At 41.3% G+C, this 24,502-nt stretch overlaps 3 protein-coding genes across 10 annotated transcripts in view; 1 reads left to right on the top strand and 2 right to left on the bottom strand.

Moving 5' to 3' along the window:
* ACAD11 (acyl-CoA dehydrogenase family member 11) overlaps positions 1-24,502 on the top strand; it is a 36,386-nt gene that overhangs the window by 10,743 nt on the left and 1,141 nt on the right. Inside the window, exons 10-21 of one of the 4 annotated variants that reach the window (XM_042806385.1) lie at positions 72-149; positions 541-679; positions 783-890; positions 2,080-2,178; positions 14,082-14,148; positions 15,660-15,745; positions 15,954-16,025; positions 16,903-17,057; positions 18,873-18,989; positions 19,432-19,541; positions 20,038-20,106; positions 21,370-21,550. In XM_042806385.1, the coding sequence (XP_042662319.1) occupies positions 72-149; positions 541-679; positions 783-890; positions 2,080-2,178; positions 14,082-14,148; positions 15,660-15,745; positions 15,954-16,025; positions 16,903-17,057; positions 18,873-18,989; positions 19,432-19,541; positions 20,038-20,106; positions 21,370-21,550 (1,281 nt within the window). Of the gene's footprint in view, positions 1-71; positions 150-540; positions 680-782; positions 891-2,079; positions 2,179-14,081; positions 14,149-15,659; positions 15,746-15,953; positions 16,026-16,902; positions 17,058-18,872; positions 18,990-19,431; positions 19,542-20,037; positions 20,413-21,366; positions 21,551-24,502 lie in introns of those variants that run through there. The other 3 variants (XM_042806384.1, XM_042806386.1, XM_042806387.1) reach the window with 3 other exon arrangements.
* ACKR4 (atypical chemokine receptor 4) lies at positions 4,067-9,710 on the bottom strand. The gene is given in 2 exon segments (XM_009975898.3): positions 4,067-6,099; positions 9,012-9,710. Coding segments are annotated over 2 exon segments (1,161 nt in total). The 5' UTR covers positions 9,089-9,710; the 3' UTR covers positions 4,067-5,015.
* The window catches only part of DNAJC13 (DnaJ heat shock protein family (Hsp40) member C13), a 56,038-nt gene continuing 53,283 nt past the window's right edge, over positions 21,748-24,502 (bottom strand). For 4 of the 5 annotated variants that reach the window (XM_042806380.1, XM_032991205.2, XM_042806381.1 and 1 more), the window contains one exon: positions 21,748-22,463. In XM_042806380.1, the coding sequence (XP_042662314.1) occupies positions 22,366-22,463 (98 nt within the window). In that variant the 3' untranslated portion in view covers positions 21,748-22,365. Of the gene's footprint in view, positions 22,464-23,856; positions 23,969-24,502 lie in introns of all 5 variants that reach the window. The other variant, XR_004406847.2, reaches the window with a different exon arrangement.

The following is a 24,502-nucleotide window of genomic DNA, read 5'->3' as shown; positions in this document are numbered from 1 at the left end:
AGACATCATACTATTACTTGTGCCTGTTACATGTGTTCTTAATTCAAACAGCATCTTATTGTTTCTCTAAGGAAATAATAAAATACTATGCTGGACATGGAAATACGGGGGAAAAATGGAAGAAACCACCACTGCTTGAGAGACTGAAGGTATGGTATAGTAAATATTCTTGACCACTGTAGCAGTAAAATAAACTGGCACTGACACAGAGTGTAAGAATGTTTGGCATATCTTGCTGGAGAAGTTACTCTGCATGGAAAGAAACAGTGTGAGGAACTGTGAAAGGAAAGGAAGATGGAATTGTGTAAAAGAAGATGAGAGAGACAAATGGGAGAGGAGGAAAGCAGGAGTGAGTTCTGTGAGGGGTATGTCTGAACTTTAAGTCAAAGGCTGTACTATTGAAAATAGCTATTGCAAAAAAGGCGTCATGTATTGGACAGGATGTTAGGCAGGAAGAAAGAAAATGGGCAGCAAGCCAGAAATTTTTTTTTTTTGTTAAGTTTTATTGCTAATGTTTTTGTCTCTTGATTCTTTCAACAGGAGATGGCCAAAGCAGAAGGTTTGTGGAACCTTTTTCTCCCAGATGTCAGTGGTCTCAGCCAGCTTGACTACGCGCTGATAGCTGAGGAGACTGGGAAATGCTTCATTGCTCCTGAAGTTTTCAACTGTCATGCACCAGGTTAGCAAGCCTGTCCCATTACTACAACAGTGAGAGCATTAAGAAGTTGGGCATCTTACACTTTGAGTTGCATATCTCAATCATGACTGCTGATTCCTTACAGACACTGGAAACATGGAGGTCCTGCACATGTATGGGACTGAAGAGCAAAAGAAAGAGTGGCTGGAGCCTCTCCTTGAAGGGAAAATCAGTTCTTGCTTCTGCATGACAGGTACATTTTTCTCCAGAAGAAAGTCAGAGGCAATTGGCAGAAATTTCACATGGCATATGCAAAAAGTACAAAACTACAAGTTGTTATGTGTGAATGAATTAATACAGAAATTTCCTCTGTATCTGCGAACATGTTTGAATATGAAATCACCTATGAGGTGTGAATGCAAAGTGAAGCGCCCTTGCTGCCCTTCTCCAATTGTTACCATTTTTGATGGTTACAATAATTAGTATTTGTTTTCCATATATTTTCAATTTACTTTTAGTAATACTAAAATATATTTCATTGTACCAAACAGGTTTAGAATAGAACTTACCCTATTTTGTAATGTGCTTGGGTTCTTTAGAAACATACAATTAGGGACAAGTCTGATTCATTTGATTAAAGTTGTGTAGTTTTGCAGTATGTCGTAGGTAGAGGTGTTAAGACATAAGCTGAAGGTAACTTGCAAAACATACAATGCACCTTCTTTATGTCTGTAGCTCAGCATTGTATTCATTTTTGTTCTTGAATGCTCATGACATTCAGCACCTCTGGAAAGCCTGGCTCTTGATATAGGAAGATGGCTTTAGAACATGTGATGTCAAAATCTTGACCTTGCTGAGTCAGCAGGAGTCGAGAGAACTCAGCCTTGCAGAGCTGGACCCTTATTTTGCAAATTCTGTTTCACTGTGTTCCCCGAGAGGAAAGAGATACTTTTGCTTTAAATAAGATGGCCCATAGAAGAAGTTAAGGGTGAAAGGAGAGAGGAAGACTCCTGTTCCAAACAATCACTGATGACATTTTTCTGGGAACTTTTTGTAACCTATTTCATAAACCATCACAAAAGTAGTTTAAATCTCTTTATTTTCACTTAAGAAGAGCCTAGGGTAGAAAAAGGCTGAGGAGAGGAATGACTTATCTATAAGTACATTGGAAGGGGGAAGGATTTAAAAAGGGAAGGAAGAAGGCTGTTAACTGTAAAGGGTAGTCTGAGCCGAAGAACAAGTAAGTTTAAACGAGCTGTGAATAACAGGTTGTTGGAAAATAGAAAGCCTTTGACTACCAGCAGAGTGAGGTTCTGAAAACAGCTTTTGTCCTGGGAGCAAAACAGTTTTAATGTCAATAAAATATATCTAGATCCCTATATTTCTGGAGGTAGCACTACCTGTATATTCAATCCAGTGGTTTGGTTTTTTCTTTGACACAGAACCTGATGTGGCTTCAAGTGATGCCACCAATATGCAATGCAGCATTGAGCGAGATGGGAACACTTACGTGATTAATGGCAAGAAGTGGTGGAGCAGTGGTAAGTACAGAAACCCTAAGTAAGAATGGCTAAGTCTAAAATTCTTTGTGAGAACTGATAAAGCGAAAGTATTTATGCTCCGTTTCTGAGATGGAAAATTGTCTCTACTTGAGTAAAGGCAATAGAATGTAAAACAATGGAAAAAGCAAAATCAAGCTTTTGTTCTATGACAGAAAGTCCAAGACTCAAATCCAATTTAGGGTTTTGAGCCCTTTTTGAAACCCCTGAATTTCGTTCACAGAATGAATGCTGCTGTTGTTCTTTAAATGTTACCTCTTTCCATCAGGTGACTTACATGTTTATGGCTGTAGCCTGTAAGCTTTGTTTTTATGAAGCTGTCTTTGGCAGCTTTTGTGTGAGGTTTGAGTATACTCTGTAGTTACTCAGATTTGACTGCTTTCTGAAGTAGTCTGTGATGCTGTTGGAACAGCTGTTATAGGTAATCTTCTTACACTATACTTACCAGAAAAATCAATGGATTGTACTTCAAGTGGTAAATGTCCCTAATATTGTGGTACTGTAACTTTTTTTAACAAAACATATGTGACAGCAACTTGAAAATCCTCATTCTCTGGGAGTTTGGAAGCCAACTAAATAAACGTGAGTTGCTAAGTGGAGTGGAACTTGAATGTTTCATCTATGTACCTTTGAGTGTGGCAGCTACCTGATACATGCTTGTGCAATACCTAGTCTCACCAGAAGATAGGACTCTCTTTTCTAGTACTGCAAAACTGGCAGCAAAAGGAGGCATGGTATCTTGTCTCTTGACCTGACAGTGTCGCTTAACTTCTGGCTGCTCCGTTTGCTTTGGGTCAGCATCTCCCAACTGTGCGTTACAGTTCCTGAGGAAGTAATGTAGGAGGTCACAAACACAAATATTATTCCTAAAATTAGTTATGTGAATTCTGAGGAGAGTAAACATAAGAGAGTAAGCATGATTTGGTTTGGTTTATTTCTAATAAAAATAATTAGGACAGTCAGATTTGCGTAAGAACAGATGCGTAAAAGCTGCTGCAATTTCAAGAAGTTTGAGAAACACATACATGCAGCTCTGTCTTAGTCAGAGTCATTTGGGCTTTGGTTGTTTTGGAATTCCAGAAGCCTGACAGCCTAGTCAGAATGTCAGTCTGGGTGCAACCACTGTATTCGTGAAGACAAGTCATAAATCACACATGCAAGGAGTCAGTTGCTTCATGGAAGAACTGGGGTTTCTTACCATGCTCTGCATGGGTGCTTTGCCTGTCTGCAGTAAATCCAGTATGGCTTAAATGTGTCAGATTTATGGTGTACGTGTAGACCATCTGTCAAGCACTTCTGATTTATCCGTTCACACCCTAGTATTTCTCAAAATACTGGGCAGAAATTCTGTAAGCTTTTGTCATCCAAACAGGGGGAAGAGGCTCGTGTCTTGTTTATGCTACTGTTGTTTCTTGTGTGTCGTTTTAGAGCTTTTTTCTTCCAGTCCACAATTATGTAACTAGGAATGGTGTCTAAAAATGAGAGATTCTTGTTGGCTCTCATAAGCCATAGATGAGGCATTTTGTCAGAGCCCATGGGATGCCTGAAGTCAGGGGCTGTATTCCGCAATACCTTTTTTTTTCATTTTGAAAGCTAGTATGTCAGTATATTTTAAATACTTCCAGAGACTCATGGAAGACTGCTGTTTTTCTGGAATCCTCGCCAGCACTGTGGCTGGGGACGGCTTTGGTACTTCTCCATGGAAAATCTGTAAGTCCTACCAACCATGAGCTCTGTATGGAGTCAGAACCTCCCTCGTTCATCAAACAAGGCCTCTAGCCTTTGCTGGTGGATAAATGCCTATGATGAGACGTGTCAGTACCTACTAAAACAAAACAAAGATAAGAATAAATGAAAGGCAGTGCACTTCTTGTTTTCTTCGATTTTATTTTATCTCCATGTATTTTAGCAAATTCAGTTATTGCAGTGTTTGATCATTTTACAAATTCTGACTGGAAACTCCAGGTCCTGTATCTGAAGATTAACTTAACTTTTTCTTACATTTCTGCTAATGCTTTTGCATTTACAGAGATCTAGAATGTGCCTCCCACAGGGCACTGGGCTTGTTGAAGTTTAGTGTGAGTGGAAAAGGAGAGGTGAAAGGTCATTTTTGGTAGTTACAGAGAAGGAGTTACTGTATTTTGTGGAGGATATTGTTGCAATACATATGTGGAAACACATAGAGAATGGCTTTTTTTCTCCACTATTTCTCTCTCTGGATTCTCAACCATGAACTTATACCACATTTCAATCTGCAGGAGCATCTATGGAATGATAGCTGAGGGAAAAAATGGAACTGACTTATTAGGCAAACGTTCTAAAGTTTTACAAAATAGTTGGAGAAACACAAGATTATTAACCTCTTGTGCAAAACTTCCTGTACTGCTGTTTTATTGCTGATGGTTTCTTTTTCTGTCTTAATTTGGTTTTTAGACATGTACAGATCGTTCATTAGACAGATATTTAATTGCCTAGTACTGTGACACTTAAATCTTGGGGTTTTTACGTGTTTGGGTTTTGTAGTGGGTGTGGTGTTTTTTTTTTTTTTTTTTTTTTTTTTTTTGTTTTGTTTTTTGTTTGGGTATTTTTTAAGTAAATATCTCTAGTTGTTTCTAGGATTTTCAGTATTTAGTTCTTGCCTGATGCTTAATTTTGATCAACATGTTCCACTTTGAACTGCACTGTAGTGTCTTGGCTAGTCTGCAGATTCAGAAATTCATCTAAAAACTGAGTTGCAGAGAAACAGCTGCTGAAATAATACCCCCAGAATTAGTAAATAATTCCCTTGGTTATATAAGATAATGAAAGTAATGAAGAGTCTATATAGTGAAACTAATTGTTTCCTCAGTATGGTCTTCAAAAGTCATAGAAATTTCTTCAGGTCTTCTATTCTGTTGTTGTCTTCTCCAGTATCCATAATTTTTTGCGATTTTCATAACATGCATTTTAAAAGAGGCACCCAGAAAGGCATAGAGAAGAGGGTTCAGGCAGGTGTGAAACAAAGCTATACTCTTGGTGACCTGGAGTGCAACATCTATGGTTTTACTTGCATCACAGTCAGTAATCAACATGTAGATAATATCTATGGCTCGCCAGAACTTAACAATGTTGTAAGGTAGCTGGGTCATAATGAAAGTAGCCACTACTGCCAGCAAAACCATGAAAGGTCTAGATTTTTTAGCATTTGCAGATCTAAAGATTGCTCGAGCAGTAGCTGAATAGCAGATCAGCATTACTAGGAAAGGAAGCAGAAATTCCAGGATAATTTCCAGGATTTGAATGGTTGCTTTTAAGAGTGTTTCCATGTTCATTGGAAACACAGGAAGGCATTCATTCCTGTCATTGTGTTTCTTGACTTGATTAAATACCAGTTCAGGGATACTGAGGAAAATGGCAGCCAGCCAGACACAGATGCAGGTAACACTGCAGTGTTTACAGTAAATTCTTGTATGACGCCGGGATTCAGAAGCAGCCCTGTATCTATCCACACTGATACAGGCCAGGAACAGCATGCTAGAGCTGAAATTCATGGTGTACAGAGAAGAGGTGAGCTTGCACATTGAGTTTCCAAGTTCCCATCCCTGCACTGCATTTGCAGCCCAAAAAGGGAGTGTAAAGAGCAAGAGCAAATCAGCAATGGCTAGATGCATGATGTACACATCCGTCTTAGTCTTTGGTTTCTTGCAGTAGGCATAAATTGCAACCACTAATGAATTTCCAGCAACTCCAGTAGTGAAAGCCAATGCATAGAACACCGGGAGGAATAATTTAGTGAAATTTCTCACATCGCTTTTTTCACAGAGAAGCTCATACGCATTGTAATCTATAACAGAGTTGGGATCATCCTCGTCATCCTCAATCCAGTAATCAGTTGAGTTATTCATATTCCAGCGCATGGCAAAGCTGCAAGACACACACACGCACAAAAAAAAAAAGGGAGAAGGGAACACCAAAAAATAATACTAGATTTAAGTTTTTAAATTTCTGTTGAAACCTAAACCCCTTGCTCAGGGCTGCTTATACATCTTAAGTTTAAAGAAGTTGGATGTTGAGAATACATTCGTAAATAAAGTAGAGCCTAGGTAGTGATGGAGGCAGAACAGACAGTCTCAAATTCTCACATGAAATGGGGTAACTACATCTGTGCGTGCAATGCAAAGTAAAAATCGATTCAACTGAAATGCTTTCATTAGAGATTTTGAGATTGCAAGATGCTTGGAGTATACCTCACAGGTTTCCATATTTTAGCTGAGGAGCCATCGTTGCTTAAACTGCCGCATCTCAGTTATGTTTGACATTATTCCATTGAAAAATACATTGCTCTGTGCTTTTCTAGGTTTGAAATGACACCTTCCTCTCTATGGCTTCTGCAAAGCAAAGGAGTATAGTTGAAGGCTGTAAATGGTATTACAATAGAGTGGATAAGGAATACTAACAGGTTAAAGCTGAGAGGCAAGCAGGAGTATGCTGTGCCTATTGTCATAAATTTTGGCAAATTTGGGCTATGAGTATATTGTAGGGAGAAGGTGCTTGTTTGTGTCTCAGGCACAGATCTCTGTGCCCATTACATAAAGCACAGCAGTGGAGTCAGTTGCTGAATAGCAGTGGAACAGGCTTAGTTTAGTCTCTGTCCCACACAGCAAGCCATGCCCACATGGAATTTCTTACAGAATCAGATTGTTGTGGGTACACTGCATCTTATAGCTGGAGACTTGTCAGGATGTTATGACAGAAGGGAATCTTATCTCAAACAAAACTGACCATAACTACCCAAACAGCTCAGAAGCTCTGCTGTTTTTCCAAATACCATCTGATGACAGATTTACTCCATAAACACTGAGTCTGTATTCTCACTGCCGGCTTGGGGTAGAAGTTTGAGTGTTTGTGTCTTAAGCAAGTCATGTCCTACAGTATTTTCTTTTTTTTTCTGTAATTGTGCTCATTGACTAATTTGCTGAAATTCTTTCTGTTGTAAACTACAGTCCTGCAGTGCCATTTTCTTGAAATAAATGGGATTAACATTTCTTAACAGCAGTATCAGAAAGTAGCTGAGAAAGAAAAACACATCCCCTTTTCTGTCATCTGCAGTGTTTCAGAATTTGAGGCCAATGTTACTGAAATGTTTCTTATCTGATACTCTGCCCCAGAGCTACAATTTGGTTTTATCGAGCTTGAAAAAATTCCAAATACCATTTCTGGTTTTTTTTAGACAAGGCTTTAAATGAAGGGTTGTCAAACCTTTATTATAAACAGTATCTCTTAATTTTTTTTTTTTATGTATTCTGTCTACCAGGCAAAATAAGTTACTAATTGATCTCATTCAGGGATGCAGACCAACCAAATAGAGATAATTGAATAATTTATATTTTTGCTTGATTCTTGATTTTCTTTTTTTTTCAGTGAGTCTGCTTTCTACATTTTTTAAAAAAAAGTGTGATAGTTAGAAGTTAACTATTTGGTTTGGCTTCATTCTTAATGACTTTGTTGGATTATTTTGTTAACATTTCAAAACACTTCCCATTAAACTTTAAATAGTGATTACTCTTATTTTAAATCTTGTAATCTGTCATTTACTGTTGCCTAAATGAGGTGTGCAGAATGGAAAAATTTGTTACTTTGGCAGGGGATGTCTATTCCTAACAAGCTGTGGTAGCAGGATTTTTCAGCAGGGGTAATCCTTTGCAGCTTTATGGTACTTTGAGGAGAGATTCAGACATCAGCAGAAAATGTGTATATATACACTTTTTTTTTTTTTTTTTTTTTTTTTAAGTAGAAGAGGCACTGCTGCAGGGGTTGTTTAATCCGCTTAGCCAGGATTAGAAGAAAATTAAAAGTTAAAGTGAAAAGATGTAAGTGTTTTAGACCACAACCACTACGGAATCCATCTGAGAATGCTTAATCAAGTTAGATCACCGACAAATTTGCTTGAAAGCAAACTGATAAACATTTCAGTGCAAACTTCAAGAAGTCTGTATATCACAAAGCTGGTTTGGCTGTGACAAGGAACGTGTTCCGCTCTCTGATACGCATTTGGCTGACCTGAGCTCTTGATGGAAACAGTTACCTAAAATGCAACAGTTGATATTTCTCCCTGAAAAAGCACAGTTACGTTTTGACTAACGTACCAATTCATATTTATCATTCCTGTTAATGTTTCTCAGGCACACGTACCCATGCCCGTTAGACAAGGCAGAGCAGTCCCACGGGGGTCAGGTGCTGCGCGGTGGTGGAACAGGCTGAGTTTAGCCTCCATCCCCCCCTGCGAGCTGCCTCATGCCCACGTGGAATTTCTTACAGAATCAAATTGCTGTGGGTGCGCTGCGTCTTTACAGCTGGAGGCTTCTCAGGATGTTATGGCAGAAAGGAATCTTAAAACATACACTGCTGACCACAAGTACCCAAACAGCTCAGAACCTCAGCTGTTTTTTCCAGTACTGTTTTCTAGGAGGTATATTAATAGAAATAACAGACAGCTTTGAATATTTTCATGCAGGATTATTCCAGCCTTCCATTTAGATACAAATTCAGTGTTTCTGTGTGTTTAAACTTGACGTGGGAGTATGTGAATACATGTTGAATGCAGTTAATATCCCCAGTTTAAACAGACAGATTTTTTTTTTTTTCTTTTATGAATTAAGCAGTATTCTATTCTTCTACTGAACAAGTCTAATTTTAAGACTGGAAATGAGCACGTACCTCAGTGAAATGATCTCTCTGTAAAGGCAGTTTATCTAAGAGTAAATCCTAACTCTTCTGTATGTAAATAAGATCTCACACTTAATATACAGAGCAGTAAATAATAAAACAAAACTAACCTTTTGTCAGGAGACTAGTAGCAGGTACTGCAATTGAGATGTGCTTCAGTGAAATGATCTGAATTGGTCTGACACATTATATTTTGTCTTCAAGCACCACACCCTCATCTGGAAGTCAGTTGCGCTTTCATTCTGACTTGTCAGTTAAAAAAATAAATAAATAAATTCTGCTTTCCTGGAAACTCTTCTCATGTTGAACACGTACATTTCCTGCATTCCCCCCTGTTCCAACGAGAACGTGACTTTTGGAAGGTCAAGACTCTCTTATTATTTCACTGTGGTGTTCGTCGTTTTATTCCTGAAAGTCCAGGTGTGTGTTTTTACATCATCAAAGGCTTTTATCAAATCACACATTTAAAAGGTGAAAAGAAGAGAAATAGGGGGAGGTATGTCTGAGGCAGAGTTACCTGCAGGGAGTCACTGTATTCTTGCCTCGGGGAACTGCTGTGCTTTTGATGGCTTCATACATAAGGTTTTAAGGGACCCTTATATCCCCTTCTTAAGTAACTTTTTAGAGGATACAGTAGAAAGATGAGTTTGCTTTTTGTGAGATGCGGGAAGTTGCTCTTTCAGTATATGATACTGAACAAAACCAGGAAGATGATAGGGAAAAGATGTGAAAGTGGTAAATTGTTAACCAGAATATGAGCAGATAGTCCTGCACCCTGTGGGAGAGTTCTCAGGGACTGGAATGTTACCAGTCAGACTCATAATCAAGTTGGTGTTTGATAAGATTTCTACAGAAACGGCAAGCCAGGCAGATACTATAGAAGAAAAACAGAAGGGTGCTATTCTATCCATGAGGTTTCTTCCACTTGCAGTGTGCTGTCTGCATTATAAAGAGTTAAAACTTTTACAGGAAAGGGAAGATGGAGAACTTCTGCTGTCCACATGCAGACATTAGTATTTCTGCACTGTGGAACAGACTTACCTGTGCTAAGAATTCCTAAAATGACTGGATCTTCTTGCTTAAAATTCCACAGTCTCTACAGCTTCAAATTAGTCTCTTGTGTAGCAGTACCTTGTACAGAGTATCAGGAGCCTTCCATGATCTTCCAGAGCTTTTGATTTTGTTTGAATTATCCTGTAGCAGTCTAATGAGCTTCAGTTAATGCAATATTGATGCCAAACAACAGAGAGGGATTTTGAGCAGACCAGAGGTCAGGTTTTGCTTTTTGGCACACTGACTAAATTGACACACCTTCCATGCCTGGATTAGCCATCTGCCTGTGCTTCAGCTGTTTTGGAATATGTGAAAGGAAAGGTTCTTCAAAATGGACAGCTAAGAATGTAATGGGCAGATGTTTTCCACATGCTTCTACCTTCATTTGCATTCAGAATGAGAAAGAAAAACGGGTTGGAGGAGGAATTGGAATCTGGAGAAAGAGTGCTGCAATATTTGTGCATATTTCTGCAATGTTTTCATCTTGAGTTATCACAGTACTTCACTGGTGTTCTTCACAGTGGCAGATAAGACATTTAGGTTGCTTCCAGCAGATCTGCTTCTCACAAGTCGTGTTGTTGCTTAGAGGCCTGAGTGAGCTATATCTCTTTAAAATAAGTGAAACTCAGTTCTGAATGGGCTTTGTCTCAATATGGTCCCCGACAAGATAGAAGAATCAGGCTAGAAATGAGAAAGCTCCCAGGGAAATATCTCTGTGTGTTGCCTACAGAACAGATGGTTGTGTTACCAGGGCCTAAGAGGTCTCCTGTGGGCAGGCTGTGGGAAGGCAGTTCATGTAAATCCTGTGCCGTTTGTTAGAGTGCCTCAGCTCCTCATAACTTTGCAGGGAGGACAGAACTTTCCAGTCAGGGTACAGAAATAATACTGTTGTGTAATACTACATTTCAGTATGGCCCCATAGGCTCAAAAATAACAAAAATTATTTCGTAAATAAGACTGAATGCAAAATGGCAGTGGATCTTGTTTAACTAAGAAGTGCTTGTGGCTGCATAAAAGTTGGATGAAGGTGAGGAAAAAAGCCATTCCCAAACTCAGCAGCTCCTCTCACTGGCGCCGTCTGAGACTGTGAGCTCTAACTGGGAACGACGGGCAGCCACATTCAGTGGCAGGGCTGCGTAGCCCTTGCTGATCAGCTGCAGAGCCCCAGCATTGTCTCTCTTGTTACTGGTTGTAGCCAATTTGTTCGCTGCTCCATTATAATCTTTACCAGATGCCCAGCAGTGTTATCTGGAGAAGACGAGATAAAACTGTGGAATACATTATGCTAGTGGATAGAAATTACTGCAGGCTATTGGGGGGTCCCTTTTTCTCCATTAGAGGATCCCCATATTACAACAGTCAATACTACACTGCCACCCACCCTACTCAGTCCGGTTTCTGCTTGTAGGAGAGTCCAGGATGTGTTTATCAGTGTCTTTCTAGGAAGCTGCCAAGTCTGTAATGTCACCACAGACCCCTGATCTTTAGCAGAGTGATAACCCACCGGGCTCACCGGTGCAGCAGCCAACATGGCAAGAAGGAGTCAGAGGTATTCCGAACATTCAAGTAGTAGATTATCCTGCCTTAGTCATCTTAGCCAAAAATTTGAAGACTGGGCACTGAAAAATAGGTAACTAGATTGCAAGAATTAAGTGCTATTTGCTTCTGAAACTAGCAGCTTCTTTAAGTAAAGGTTCTACTGTCCGTGTCTGTGCCACATTTAGTAGTCTCCACCAGAAGGAACCTGCGTAAGTTGGTTGTGTGAAGATCAGTAATCTTAAGCACGTTACATCCCCTGGTAGAAAAGATTAGGCTTCTAAAAGGACTATGATCGACCCTCTAAGTACATTTTAAAATACTCTCTTTGCCTATATGATTGCCAAGAAGAGTTAAAAAATATAATACATTAGTTAAATTTATGATGTTTCCCAACGTGGCAGCATTGTGGTTTAAAAGTTTTGGACAGGTTGTGCATACGTATATATTAAAAAGCTTACCAATATGGAAATATGCTTCATACCGATCTTCTAAAATCTCTAGTATTTCTATTTGTTCAGTTGTGAGTTTCTTGCAAAATTACTTCTAACTCCTGCCAAAATGACAGGCTTCTTTGGCTCTTCTCCCCCCATCTTCCAGCAGCTTCTTTGAATTCTGTAAGTAATGTAAAAATGCCATTTACAAATGAGAGCTGTATTCCATCCAGACAGTCTGCATTTCTTTCAAAGCACTGGAGTCTTTCAGAGACTTGCATTAGACCAGAACTTATTTCTGGTGTTTGTGGGTCAAAGTTGCATAAAATTTGTTTCTGGTTTGCAGAACTTCAGACCCTAAGGAGTGGAAAGGCCAGGAATCTGCCTTTCTTTGCTGTGTTCAGATGGGAAAAAGCACATACGAAATGGAGGTACTCGTCTGCCTTCCAGAAACTTGTACTAGTGATTTAGAGTATCTAACCAGATGTCTAGCTCTCAGTGAACTCCTCACTAAGTTCAACATGAAAGCTTCTTCTGATTGTTTTTTTTTCATATAACATGGTAAAATATGCCTTTTTTTGAATCAGGGATGTTTTGACTTGAGGATCGTTTACAAAACAGTTTTTGAGGAGATTCCAGAAAGTCAAAGTATCTTTTGTTGTAAACCTCACTTCAAGATAAATGTGGTTCAGAAAATACTAATTGTGCAATTCTTTACTTTCCGTGGAAAAGGAGAAGAGTCGAATACCCCTTAAGGATGTAGCATTTCTCTTTGCAGGGTAGTACATTGCAAAGCATATGTTGTGTTCTTTTGGGGTTGGTCACCCACTTGTTGCAGTTGCTGAAATGAGCCAGTTGTTTCAGATCTACCTTTTGGGTTTTTTTACCAAGTTGATTTATTCTCAGCTTTTTCACTTAGATATTTTAGCTCGTTAGCATTGTACAGCTCATGGGCCACAAATATAACCCCACTTTGAAAACAATGGATGAATAGCATATTGCAAAAGAGGAAAGTAAACAGCTAGCAGTCTGGCCCTCAAAGCGGGCAGTGTTTATCAGAACAAAATAAATCTCCCGCTTCCCGGCCATCACAGTGGCTGTTGTTAGGAGGAAGTATCTCAGCTCCAAGCCAGGTGGTTGCATTGTCTACACCAGAGGCTCCCAAACCTTGTGATAACAACTGCCAGATAAGTTAAAAAGTCGTCTTTGTTTCTGACCTCAAAACAAACTGAGTTGGTGCAGATCAGACCTTGAATTAAATCTCGGAGAAGCTTGTCATCTGCGTTGAGATAGCAGTCAAAAATGTACTGATTGTTACATACGTCAAGTATAATCCTGCCTCCTTTTCTGTAACTTTATTGTCTGTGTGAGACTTTGAGAGGAATGAGAGCATGCTTTGGTACTAAGAAACCTTTAAAGAAAAAGGTAGCAAGGATTAAGGCTCTTAGAAATAAGATGCCACGTTAATTAATGGTAGAATCTTCTTTAGGACTTGTACATTAAAATGCTAACTTTATGCATGTTACCAATGGCTTGAAATGCCAGCAGATTATTTTCAGGTAATGATTTCCACTCAGATCTTTCTTTGAAGTGCAAACTAAAATCATTTGCATAAAGGGGAATAAACCTTCCTTCTGGAGAAGTTATACCGAAGTAGTAGCAAAGTCATCATGGTAACCCTTTGATCGCCTTATTTGCAGAATTTCGTTATAATGTGGCCGGCATTTCATTCCCACACAGATCCTCTAGTCTTTATAGTTTTAAGAAACGTTACTTTTGAAAAGGCAGCATTTTGCCTTGAGGTGTGCTTTTGTATCACACTTATTTGCTTAGCTGTAATGGAGACAGAAGTAATTAGATTCCATTTCAAGTACCTTCTTGTTCTCTTTTCATAGGAATAGATGATGGAGCTGGATCCCGGAGGGTTTGGATATTTGACTTTTCATTGTTCCCCTCATGACAAGTCAACTCCCTTTTACATGTTAAGCAATAGGATGTATTTTGTTTCAGTCTGATTACTCAGAGTATAAACACAGAAGTAGATTGCATGCTTTTTCTCCTGTATCACAAAAGGAAGGGAGTAAGATTTATTGTATGGAACTTTGTTTCTACATTGAAATTTTTATGTTGAAAACGATGTGTTTCTGACTTTTTAAGGTGCTGGGAACCCAAACTGCAAAGTTGCAATTGTAATGGGCAAAACCAAAAACTCTTCAGAATCCAGGTAAGGATTCCTAGGAGATTCAACAAGTTACGTAAAAGTTGTTTCCTAGAGGAGTCACCGATTGCAAAAATTTTATGAAGTGAAATAACATTAATTGCCTTGATCAGTTGGGTGTGCTTGTGCCTTGCAGAGGAGTTTTAAACCTGTGCGTGTGTCTGTCTAGAGAAAAATGTTGCTGACCAAGCTCCTGTTTTGCTGTGAGGTGCTGCTGACTGAAGCCTCCCAACCTTTTCACTGGAACTAGCTTGCATCATTGTGCTTCCTCCCCTCCACTGCGCTAGCTCTAGTGTTTGTGCAGCTGTGTGATGAATTGGATCAGGAATTTTTGGGGGGGTTCACTAACTTTACCTTGGTCACATTAGTTTTAGTCTGCATCAGTTGTTCAGCCAACAACTATCTCTGGCTTACACTGCATTTCATAAGTACAGTATATAAAACAATTCACAAGAGTGAGAATTGCTTCCTTAAATGACAATAAATCTTTTCAGAGCTTCCCTGAACAGAATGAGTGCAAGTGGCACATCAGAGACCTGCAGTTATCTACTAAGTTTTTCACAAAGTTATCTGTAGGTGTAGAAAGTTAAGTTTGAAACATGGGATGTTTGTTACGTGAAGTTGGGTGAGCAGAGAGCACTGCACATCTTTAATCAGACCTACTTATTCCATTCCTATATGTGTAAATACAATAATTCCCTCTTCTTGTTTAATATATAGATGTTGTTCAACTCTTATTACCAAACTAAAATTGCCTTTTACAAAAACTTACACAAGTGGTGATTTGTGACCGGTTCCATTAAAATCACACAGCTTGAAATTCAAAGGAATTGGAACATTTATATCTCTAAGTTGGATTTTAGCCCAAATTCCACTGATTATCTTAAGTTTTTTTTTAGATTTGGCTAGGTTCCACTGAGAAGTAAACTGTAGCTTGCTTACAGCGTACAGGATGGTTTGTCCAGTGGTTGTACAGACAGTGGCATCTGTTGAGCTCTTGGGAGGTGAATTTCTGTTTATGGAGGGGATTATGTGATCCAGCGCTTGCTGGAACTGGCGGCTGAATTCAGGGACCTGAGGTGTCACCTCCAGTTCTCAGTGACTAATAACTGAGCTTAAATACGCTGCAGGAATTTAAACATGGGGATTTTTTTTCCTAAACTATAGGCAAGCCAAGATGATGATGATGATAAACATGTTTTGAGAACAAAAAAGAAAGGTGGCAGTGGGGCAGGGAGATACAGAAGTACTTGCACAGGAGTGATGGAAATAGTAGTTTTCTGGTCGTGATGCATTAGATGCCAGTAGTACTTTTTTACCTGTAGACTGGCGATTCAAGGAGTGTTGAAGCATGCATGGCATCTGCACGCAGGCAGGACGGCTGCAATTAGTCTAGGTAAATCTCAGCATTGGCTTTATGGGAGTGCTAAACTGAGGATCAAAAATAAAAAAAGTGGAGCGAGGGAACAGAAGGGGGCTCAAAGTTAATCGTAACTTGGGCATTTTGTCTTGATCAGGTACGAGCAGCACAGTATGATCATTGTTCCCATGGACACGCCAGGGCTGAAGCTGATAAGACCCCTCTCAGTGTTTGGCTACCTGGGTACGTGGTAATATTTATCAGTTATTATGCGTATTAATTTGTTAGCAGTCTCAGACGCTACACTGTGGGTATATATATAGAGAGAGTAAATACTGTGTATGAAATAAATCAGTAAAATGCATATATAGAAAAAGAGTTAGGAGTTGAAGGCCCGTATTTTTATCCTCCTTTGTTTTACCCTGCTGTTGTGCTTTCTGTATGCCTGTAGATGAGATCCATGGAGGACATTTTGAGGTACACTTTAATGATGTGCGAGTGCCTGTCTCCAATATAATACTGGGTGAGTTTCAGTATTGATTCCTTTTTAATACATACAGCAATGAACCACGTTTTATGAAACAGTGGTTTATTTTATGATTCACCATAAGTGATTGTAAACAGCTATGGTCAGTTGAGCCAGGGTATCAAACACAAGTAAGAGGGAGCCTCCTCCTCCTTTAGCAGCCTACCTGCTGCTTGAATGTCACTTGTTTAGAGCAGGCAGGTGATTGAAGGAAGCAGGGCAGCTGGAGCTGTCACCTACTTCCCTGAAGTAGAGCAAAGCAGAAACTCTCAGTGGCATTCTTTCCCCAAAATCAGTTCTCATGGACTTTACAGACTTGTAAGAAGAGCATTCTGCTGTAGTCCACAATCACCCAAGCCTGGGTGCCTGCAGACTTAGCAGAACTGAAATAAAAAAAAAAAAAAAAAAGAGAAAGAATGAGCAGGCCAGCACTGTGATCTTCTGGAGGGAGAACTTTGCTCTACTGCTCTCACTATAAATCCTGATTTCTTCTATTTCCTCTCTGCTCTTTTTATTTTGCTGAAAGAGCTTTCTCTCTCGAGTAGCCCTAGGACCTGGAAACCTCCAAGTCTTCTCCCAGATTCTCATACCAAATCTCGTAGATGTATTTTTCAATGTAAGATTGACAACATTTAAATTAAATCAGGTAAATCAAACCCTGTCAGAAACCATCTTAGAGTGCGCTTTGTGCTGTATCATTGACAGCGTGTCAATATAGATCCAGTTGGAGTAAACAAACAACAGTTCTGCAAAATGAACTTTTAAGAAACCTGCTTCTAGCTCCAGTGCTATGAGGCCACTTCTGCTCAGAGCTGTGGGTCGTTTCAGGCAGGAATCAAGGAGTCTGCCTGTGCCTGTTTTTCTTTCCAACCAGGTGAGGGCAGAGGGTTTGAGATAGCTCAAGGTCGGCTGGGGCCAGGCCGCATTCACCACTGCATGAGGGCCATCGGGGCAGCTGAAACCGCTCTACAGATAATGTGCCAGCGCGCAGCACAGAGAGAGACTTTCGGGAAGAAACTGTACCGCCACGTAAGCACGTTCCCTCTCTGACTCATTTCACACGCTCCAGACTTCTGCTCACACAGAACCTGGTGACTCTGATAACGGACACTGCAGTACCTTGAGTTGCCATTCATAATGCCTCGGGTAGCGAGGGGAAAAAAATCACATTGGGAGGCTCCTGTTTTTCACTATAACCTCCAGGTTTTTTTTTCCCTTGCAATGAATAGGATATCCTTTGCTGGATTTGAATACAGGTTCTGTCACCGTGGTTTTTGCTCTGCTTTCACTGACTAGTTTGGACAGGGCAGACATACAACTTATGTTTCTGTAGTTACGAACTGAATTCAACATTTTTATGTATTGACTCATGATTACCAGAGACGCTCAAGGGTCTAAATCTGACTAAAAATTTTACTTCTCTGATCAATTACTTGTTTTTATGAAAGCACAGACCAAACCAAGGCCATCTTGGAGATTTTTGGTCTTACCTTGTTCTGAAATTGAGATACTGTTTCACGAGAGAGAGTGCTCACTAGAACAATAGATGACAGTCTGTATTTTATAGGAACCATCAGCATTTAGTCATTGGCCACATTTCAAGTGGTGTTATCCAACAGATAGGATGACTTTATTGGAAAAAACAAGTAAAGGCAACGGAAAGAGGAAACTGAATTAGTATCTGGCACAGGTTATAGAAAACTGTTTGTACAGATCCAAAGGGAATAATCTTACATATCCATTTTCCAGTCACGTCATTGCCAAACTTCCATTCAGGACCAAAACCTAGAATTAATAAGAGTTGGATGAAGCATGCTGTGAGTCTCAGAAGCTCGTTAAAGCAAAAGCAATGTTTGATGAAGGCAGAGGCAGGACCTGGCGGCCAGCTGCAGCGCCAGCCCTGGTTCTTCACAGCTCGAGGAAGAGGAGAGGCTGTTGCTGGCCTGGGTCACAGGCTGACCCCCACCACTGCCCACGGGGCGGTTAGTGACAACCCCGGGCGGCAGAAGAGCGTGTCTGAACACCCTCAGCTGGGCTCACGCCACCTTGGCAGGCATGAGCTAAGCTCAGCCCCAGACTTCGCTCTGAGGCGAGTGCTGGGCATTTGGTCACAGCTCCTGCGGCCACCAAGGCTCCAACATCCACCGTCCAGGCAGGAGTGTGTAAGCTTCAAACAGTTTTTGCACTGGCAAACGTCCTGTGAGCATTTTTTTCTCCTGTGGTGTGTTGGCTGCAGAGGGGAATTGGCCGAGAGCAGCAGGGAAGGGCTGCCAAGACTGTAACATTCTTTGGAGCAAGGGAGCTTCTAATTTATCATCAATGGGAACAGACAGATGCAGCGGGCACCACCCTGCAGCTGTTTGCCTGGGTGTGTAACACCACCACCACCACTAGTGTAAGAAAAACAGAACCAATTGCTCTTCTCTTTCACCCCCCCAGTTTTTATATACTGGGGCACCTTACACAGAGAGAAGAGTGTGAGTCCTGGTAGCAGGTAGAGCAAAGCAGGGTGTAAATAGCAGGCTGGGAAGGGCTGCAGGAGAATGGCCAGCAGGCACTGGGTCTGCCCAGGAAATGAAAGTGTGCCAGATTCTGGAGTTTTTCCCTTTCCTGCCAGGCAAAGAAGTGCTCTAAGTTTACTCTTTCTGTCAGTCAAGTGCGTTTGTTCTTTTTTTCTCAGATTAGATTACACACATCAAACTAGCTTCAATTTGCACAAGAGCATCTCTAAGTGACTGAACACGCACATGCTGAGCAATGGGGCATCTGCTTGCCAGGCAGGTTTACCCAGAGGCGTGAGGAGGCGGTAACTGATTTTCTGTGTGTTGGCTTTGGTTTCTGCAGGAAGTTGTTGCCCACTGGATTGCTGAGTGCCGCCTTAGCATAGAACAGGCTCGACTGCTTACGCTAAAAACAGCCAGCAAGATCGACAGGGTGGGCAACAGAAAAGCAAGAAAAGAGGTAAAACTTTTCTGGCAGCCTTAGGCTAGGACTTGGGGGATGCAATACCTGCGCTTTCAAGGGCTATATAAGCTAAAACATACCACTGAACATTATTCTTCTAAATGCCAAGCATAACTTCACGTTGAAAATAGCCTGAAGGGGTGCTTTTGATTGTCGCAGGCTTGGAAAGAGTTTTCAGTTAAAAACCGAGATCAATCTGATGAAGGATTTCAAAATTAAAGTTCAAATACTGGTGGCTTGTCCCAACGCAGTGAGCTAGCATGGGGTGACTGGGAGCAGTTTTACCTGACCCAGGGTACAGGAACAGCAGAGCTCTCCTCCAGTCCCAAGGGGCAGGAATGTTCAGCGAGATACCAATCTGCAGTAGAACTGGTAGATTAATTATTTTCACTTGCTGATGAAACTGTTCCTGATAATCTGAGTTCTCTTCGAACTCCAGGTGGCCATGACCAAAGTGGTTGTCCCTCGAGCTGTGCTCAGAGTGATTGACTGCGCAATCCAAGTGTGTGGGGGAGCTGGCGTTTCCCAGGATTTTCCTTTGGCTCTTATGTGAGTAAGGGGAGACTTCCCTGGAGCTGCTAAGCATTCCTTTTAAGATAATTTAGCACCAGTACATGCTGTTTCACCTCAGGTAGCCCAAAATAATGGTCTATATTATTTTAAGCTATAAAACTTACGAAAGCACTTGTTTTAATTCAATTCCAATGCAATTGCATTGCTTTACCCTTAGGAAAAAAAAAAAAAAAAAAGCTGGCACTGGATCTAAAGGAGTTCTTATCAGCAGCATAGAGGATCTGTTTCTAAAGCTCAGTTTCATCCCTTCTGGCCTTGGGGAGAAACAAGCCTGCTGAATTTCCAGCCCACACATCTCAGTCCTGCCAGGGAGGTTTTGCTGCAGCAGCTCCTGTGCAATAGCTCTTTTCAGAGAGACTATTGTTAAAAGGATGGCTATAGCAAAAATAGCCCTGAGAACTCCTGCTGCCAGCCTGGCTTGCTGCTGGGGCAGGATTGGAAATCTACCCCTAATTCAGCTCTTCCGACCCAGGTTTGCCTATATACGGACCTTGCGCCTGGCAGATGGCCCCGACGAAGTTCATCTCTCAGCAATTGCAAGGTGGGAACTGCTTGATCAGTCTAAGAAGCTAACTGCAAAAATCTAATGTCAACATAAAGCCCGCTCAAATGCATGGAAGATTTAGGAAATACTTTGTTCAGTACGGTCATGTTGTTTAAGGTAAAATGTGATGAATACAAAAAAGACTTGATTCTAGCTTGAAGCAATACATAGTCTCTCACTCTTTACTTTTAATTATTACACTCACTAATCAGAGGCTCGCTTTAAAAAATTTGCAGAATGTCCTATAAATACCAGCATTTGTCTGGGTTCTTTATAACACTAAATAAAATCTATTTTCTCACAGTCCTGAAGTGCTTTATTTGCTCTGAGCCAAAGCCCTCTTTATCCTGTTAGTGCAAGGAAAAGTTTTGACTCAGCAGCTTCATCCAATTTAGTTTATCACAACCTAGGATAAACTTCTAATTTTTGATTAAATGGCAATTAGACACTTAGGGCAAGGCCTTTCTTTTCCCTTTCCAAAGCTCAGCTGCGCTCCAACCCTCTCTCCTCCCCAGTTCCTGCTCTCAGCTGCCCTCCTTTTCAGGAGGTGGTTTGTTTTCTACACCTTGCTCATCCCACCTCTGCTTTGTTTCTCCAAACACATCTCTTCACATTTTTCCTTGTAGGCATCCCTTCTACCTCTCCTTCTGTGTCTCCTTTTGTTCCTCCTCTCTCCTGGCCCCAGCTGCTCCCACCCTTTCTTAAATGTGCCCAAGCATGGGCGGCACCTTCCCCTCAGAGAAGCTGAAGTTTGGCCGGAACCAGCAGGGCCTGGCCCGGAGCAGTTCATGGCCACTTCTGCAACCCAAACAGGCTCTGCCATTTATGCCCAACACCCCTTTGTGAAGTTCTCAAAGGTCAGAATTCCTCAGCTCTGCTTCTGTAATAATCTTCTGTGACTTTAATGACTTACAGGAGAACTTGTTCCTACAGTATTAAGGATACAAGTGTTTACTTTTTGCACGAACAAACAGGCCACCCCAGCACAGTGTTGGAGAGAACAGGCCCTGTTTGGCTCAGTCTTCAGGCTGAGCCCGCAGCCCAGTGTTCACCTGCAGGGTGTTCCAGCCTCACCTGCTGAAGTCAGGCAGGGTCCTACGGTTTCGGGGTACCTAGAAATAGAAGCTTTCCACAGATAAGTTTCTTACTTCGTATCATTTCTTGAGATCTAAAAACCAGATTACAATCTCTTTTGAGAAAGCGAGAATTACTGTTTGTATTTCCATCCATCTTCTTTTCCTCTTGTTTCCTGCCAAGAAGGTTTCCTAGGAAGTTGAGAGTGGCAGCAGGTCAGCAGCTGGAGCACATTTCAAGTACAAAGCAACTGGCACTGCACCACTACCTGCGGTTTGGGAGTTCTGCTCCAGGCTGTCAAAACCTGCACAATGCTTTTTTCCAAGCAAGAATGTGCAGGAGCCCTCTTGGGTCACCCTCCAATTAAGGTCTCTGACCACCCTCGTTCCCCACACCTTCAAAGAACAACTTCATCAAGACCATCACCTTTCTCTCATTAACAAGGCTCTTAATTCCCTTTATTTTAAAATTTTATGTACATATGAATGATCTGTATAATGTACACTCAATATAGAAAGTTTTTATATACTGGATAATGTATAGAACATTTCACAATTACACTAATTTCTTACATAACATGTCGACTTTAATGTTTTTTTTTGCTGAAGCTTTGTCAATTTGGTCAAGCCAGTTATACATACGAATGTCTAATGCTGTCTGATCAGGAAGAAGGTAATGTTAATGATTAAGGACATCAGTGAACTGGTGCAGGGACAAACCCTTTGCGAGTTCTGTTCAATGGGAGTGATCACATCAGACTGGGAAAAGAAGGGCTGCCCTTTTAGTGGGGGTCGGTGAGGTCAAAGTGATTTTAGCCCAATTCCTCTCGACTGTAGCTCAACTCCAGTCATGCTAATTCACAAAATATAAAAACTAGGAAAGTTTGATTCACAGTCTTGTAAACAAATATATAAAGGAACAAAATGTGCTTACATACAAGAAAAAATTCTCGTGTACCCATTTCAGCTGATCCACAGAGTGCTTTCTTGTGTTACAGTGTGATAGTTAGAATCACTGACTTTTCCTAAAAAAAACAAACAAACCAACAGTCATAGAAAAAGGAATAACACTGTCATTAAACATTTGGAAAGGCAGTAAGTTCACTTCAATGGGTTGGAGGAAAGTGCTGTTCCTCATCACTGGCCAATCTGCCTTTGCCTCTTTCACAAGGATTTCCAGTCCTTAGCTGACATCTCCCACTTCGTTGTCTACCGGGGGTGGTACGTTGGGCATTACAGATGATGTCGTCCCTGCAGTAAGGTAACCTGCAACTCCAGGGCCTTTGGGGAAGAAAACAGAAGGTGGACGATTAGTTTGGATTCTGAAGAGCAACTGAACAGCTTTATTCCCTCTGGCAACACTCAAATACATCATCTAAGTCAGCCAGACACCTTAAACAAGAATATTTAAGAGCTTTCGTTTAGATTCTTTGCAATCAAGGAACTTTAGGAATTACAGCATCTTGGTCCACTAAGTGGAGTGGCTTGAGGAGGCCGTTCTCAAACTTGCTCAGCACTTTTTATTCTGATGTGCCAAGTAAGTTACAGAAGAACCTCAGCCACCGGCATCATCCATCACCTTCCAGCAGGGAAGCGGCAGCAACGCGGGGGTGGCCTGCCTTTGCGACGGGAAGGACCTGCTGCAGAAGTGGAGCGAGTTGGGGCACACACTCCACTACTGGGCTCCACACTGATGCTTCTCGGGTTGCAAAGGTTTCGCCAGCTGCATGTTTAAGGGAAGGTCAACAGGCTGCCCATGAACAAGCCTCATGCTTGTTGAGGCAGCTCTCTGTGCCCTCCGTTAGAGATACACAAACTCTGTATTGGAGATACAGGACTTCTACCATTAATAAATCTCTACGTCAGTTCCTATAGGAGCAGTCAGTTTTGCACTGCAGTCAAAGCCCTTCTCCCTCAAAGCCTGGGGTTTAAATTTTAGTCATAAATGCACTTTCAACAAATGCAATAAAACCCCATGTTGCAGCACGAGCCATTTCAGCAGTAACTCTTACCAGTTTACTGACTGCAGAAAACTGCCAACCCACAACATGCTCCTGCATCACTACAGTCATCAACTTGGTGTTAGACCTGCAGCCCACACTGTTCATCTTCAACACGGTAAGTTCTGCTGGGTCCTCTACTCTCCCCCTTCAAGTCATCCTCAGAGTTCTCCCAAATTTACTACCCTTTCATGCCCCACCCTCCCTTCTCACACGGCAGCCTGGAGCCAGAACATCACAGAACGGTTGGTCTCCTTGCAAACAGTCCTACGCTACTACTGCAAGCAAGAGAGCAAAGCAAGCAGTGCCTGTGGTTAAAGGAAAAAAAAAAAAAAAAAAAGGCAAAGCTCTCTGGCTTCAGGAGGAGACTTCTCTCTACCAGCCTATCGGAGGCACCCACTTTTACATGTCCTCGTGCAAAAATCCCGCTAGTTCTGTTGTCCCTCAAACTCTTCCCTGACAGAGGATTCCTAACATACTTCAGCAGTTTAGTTCATCTGTAGTACCAACAAGTATCAGCCACTGCAGGTGTTAGGTTTCTGCTCCTGCGTGCTTGAAGGCAAGCGTATCGGTGTTTCGCAGTTTGGCACCGCACATCTGTTCCAGTTCTATGACATGCAGCTGTTACTTAGAACGCAGCAAGCGCGGCGTGCATTTTGCAAGATGGTATCTACCTGCTTTAGAGAGCTACACAGAAGTTAGCAAGCTGCCTGGCAGAGCAGATCTAAAGCCCACTTCTCAGGTGAAGGGGACTGCTGCCAGTTAGAAGGGAAGGAGAAGAGACACCTGAGGGAAGAGAAATAAGCAAGGGAAGTTTCAAGGGAAGTGCAAATAGCAAAGCAATTTGAAGCAAGACATAAGGCAGAATAGGTTAAAAAAAGTTTGCAGTTTGAGTTTCCATCTATATTTTGCATTTGTACAACATCTTCATTCTGTTTTTGCAACCAGTTAAACATTGGGCAGTTTAAATGCAGCACAAGCCTTAAGGCAATTGGATAGCTCTATTGCCCCCAGCCTCGAGCCTGACTGTCTGGTACAGTTTCAGTTCTGAGCCTGTCATCAGCCAGCATTTACTACTTTACATTCCTAATATATAGTATTTATGAAATACCAAGGAAATTCAGTACCAGCTGAGTCAAGTGTTCAAGTGTTCTTTGTCAAAGTGGCATTAAATGAAAAACTCCTGTTCAGCGCTGAAGCGCTGAATCCTTCCTGTGTGGAAAACGGCATCGAGTGTTGCAATATACCTACTCTCAAAATATTAAGCATCTGTTTCTAGAATGCCTAATTCCTGACACGAAAGCCTCTTGCTTCAAATAC

Source organism: Tyto alba, unplaced genomic scaffold, assembly GCF_018691265.1.
Source record: "Tyto alba isolate M040663 unplaced genomic scaffold, T.alba_DEE_v4.0 Super-Scaffold_46, whole genome shotgun sequence".
NCBI classification, from domain to species: domain Eukaryota; kingdom Metazoa; phylum Chordata; class Aves; order Strigiformes; family Tytonidae; genus Tyto; species Tyto alba.
The sequence above is the reverse complement of the archived record's forward strand: the minus strand, read 5'-3'. Positions and strand labels throughout refer to the sequence as shown.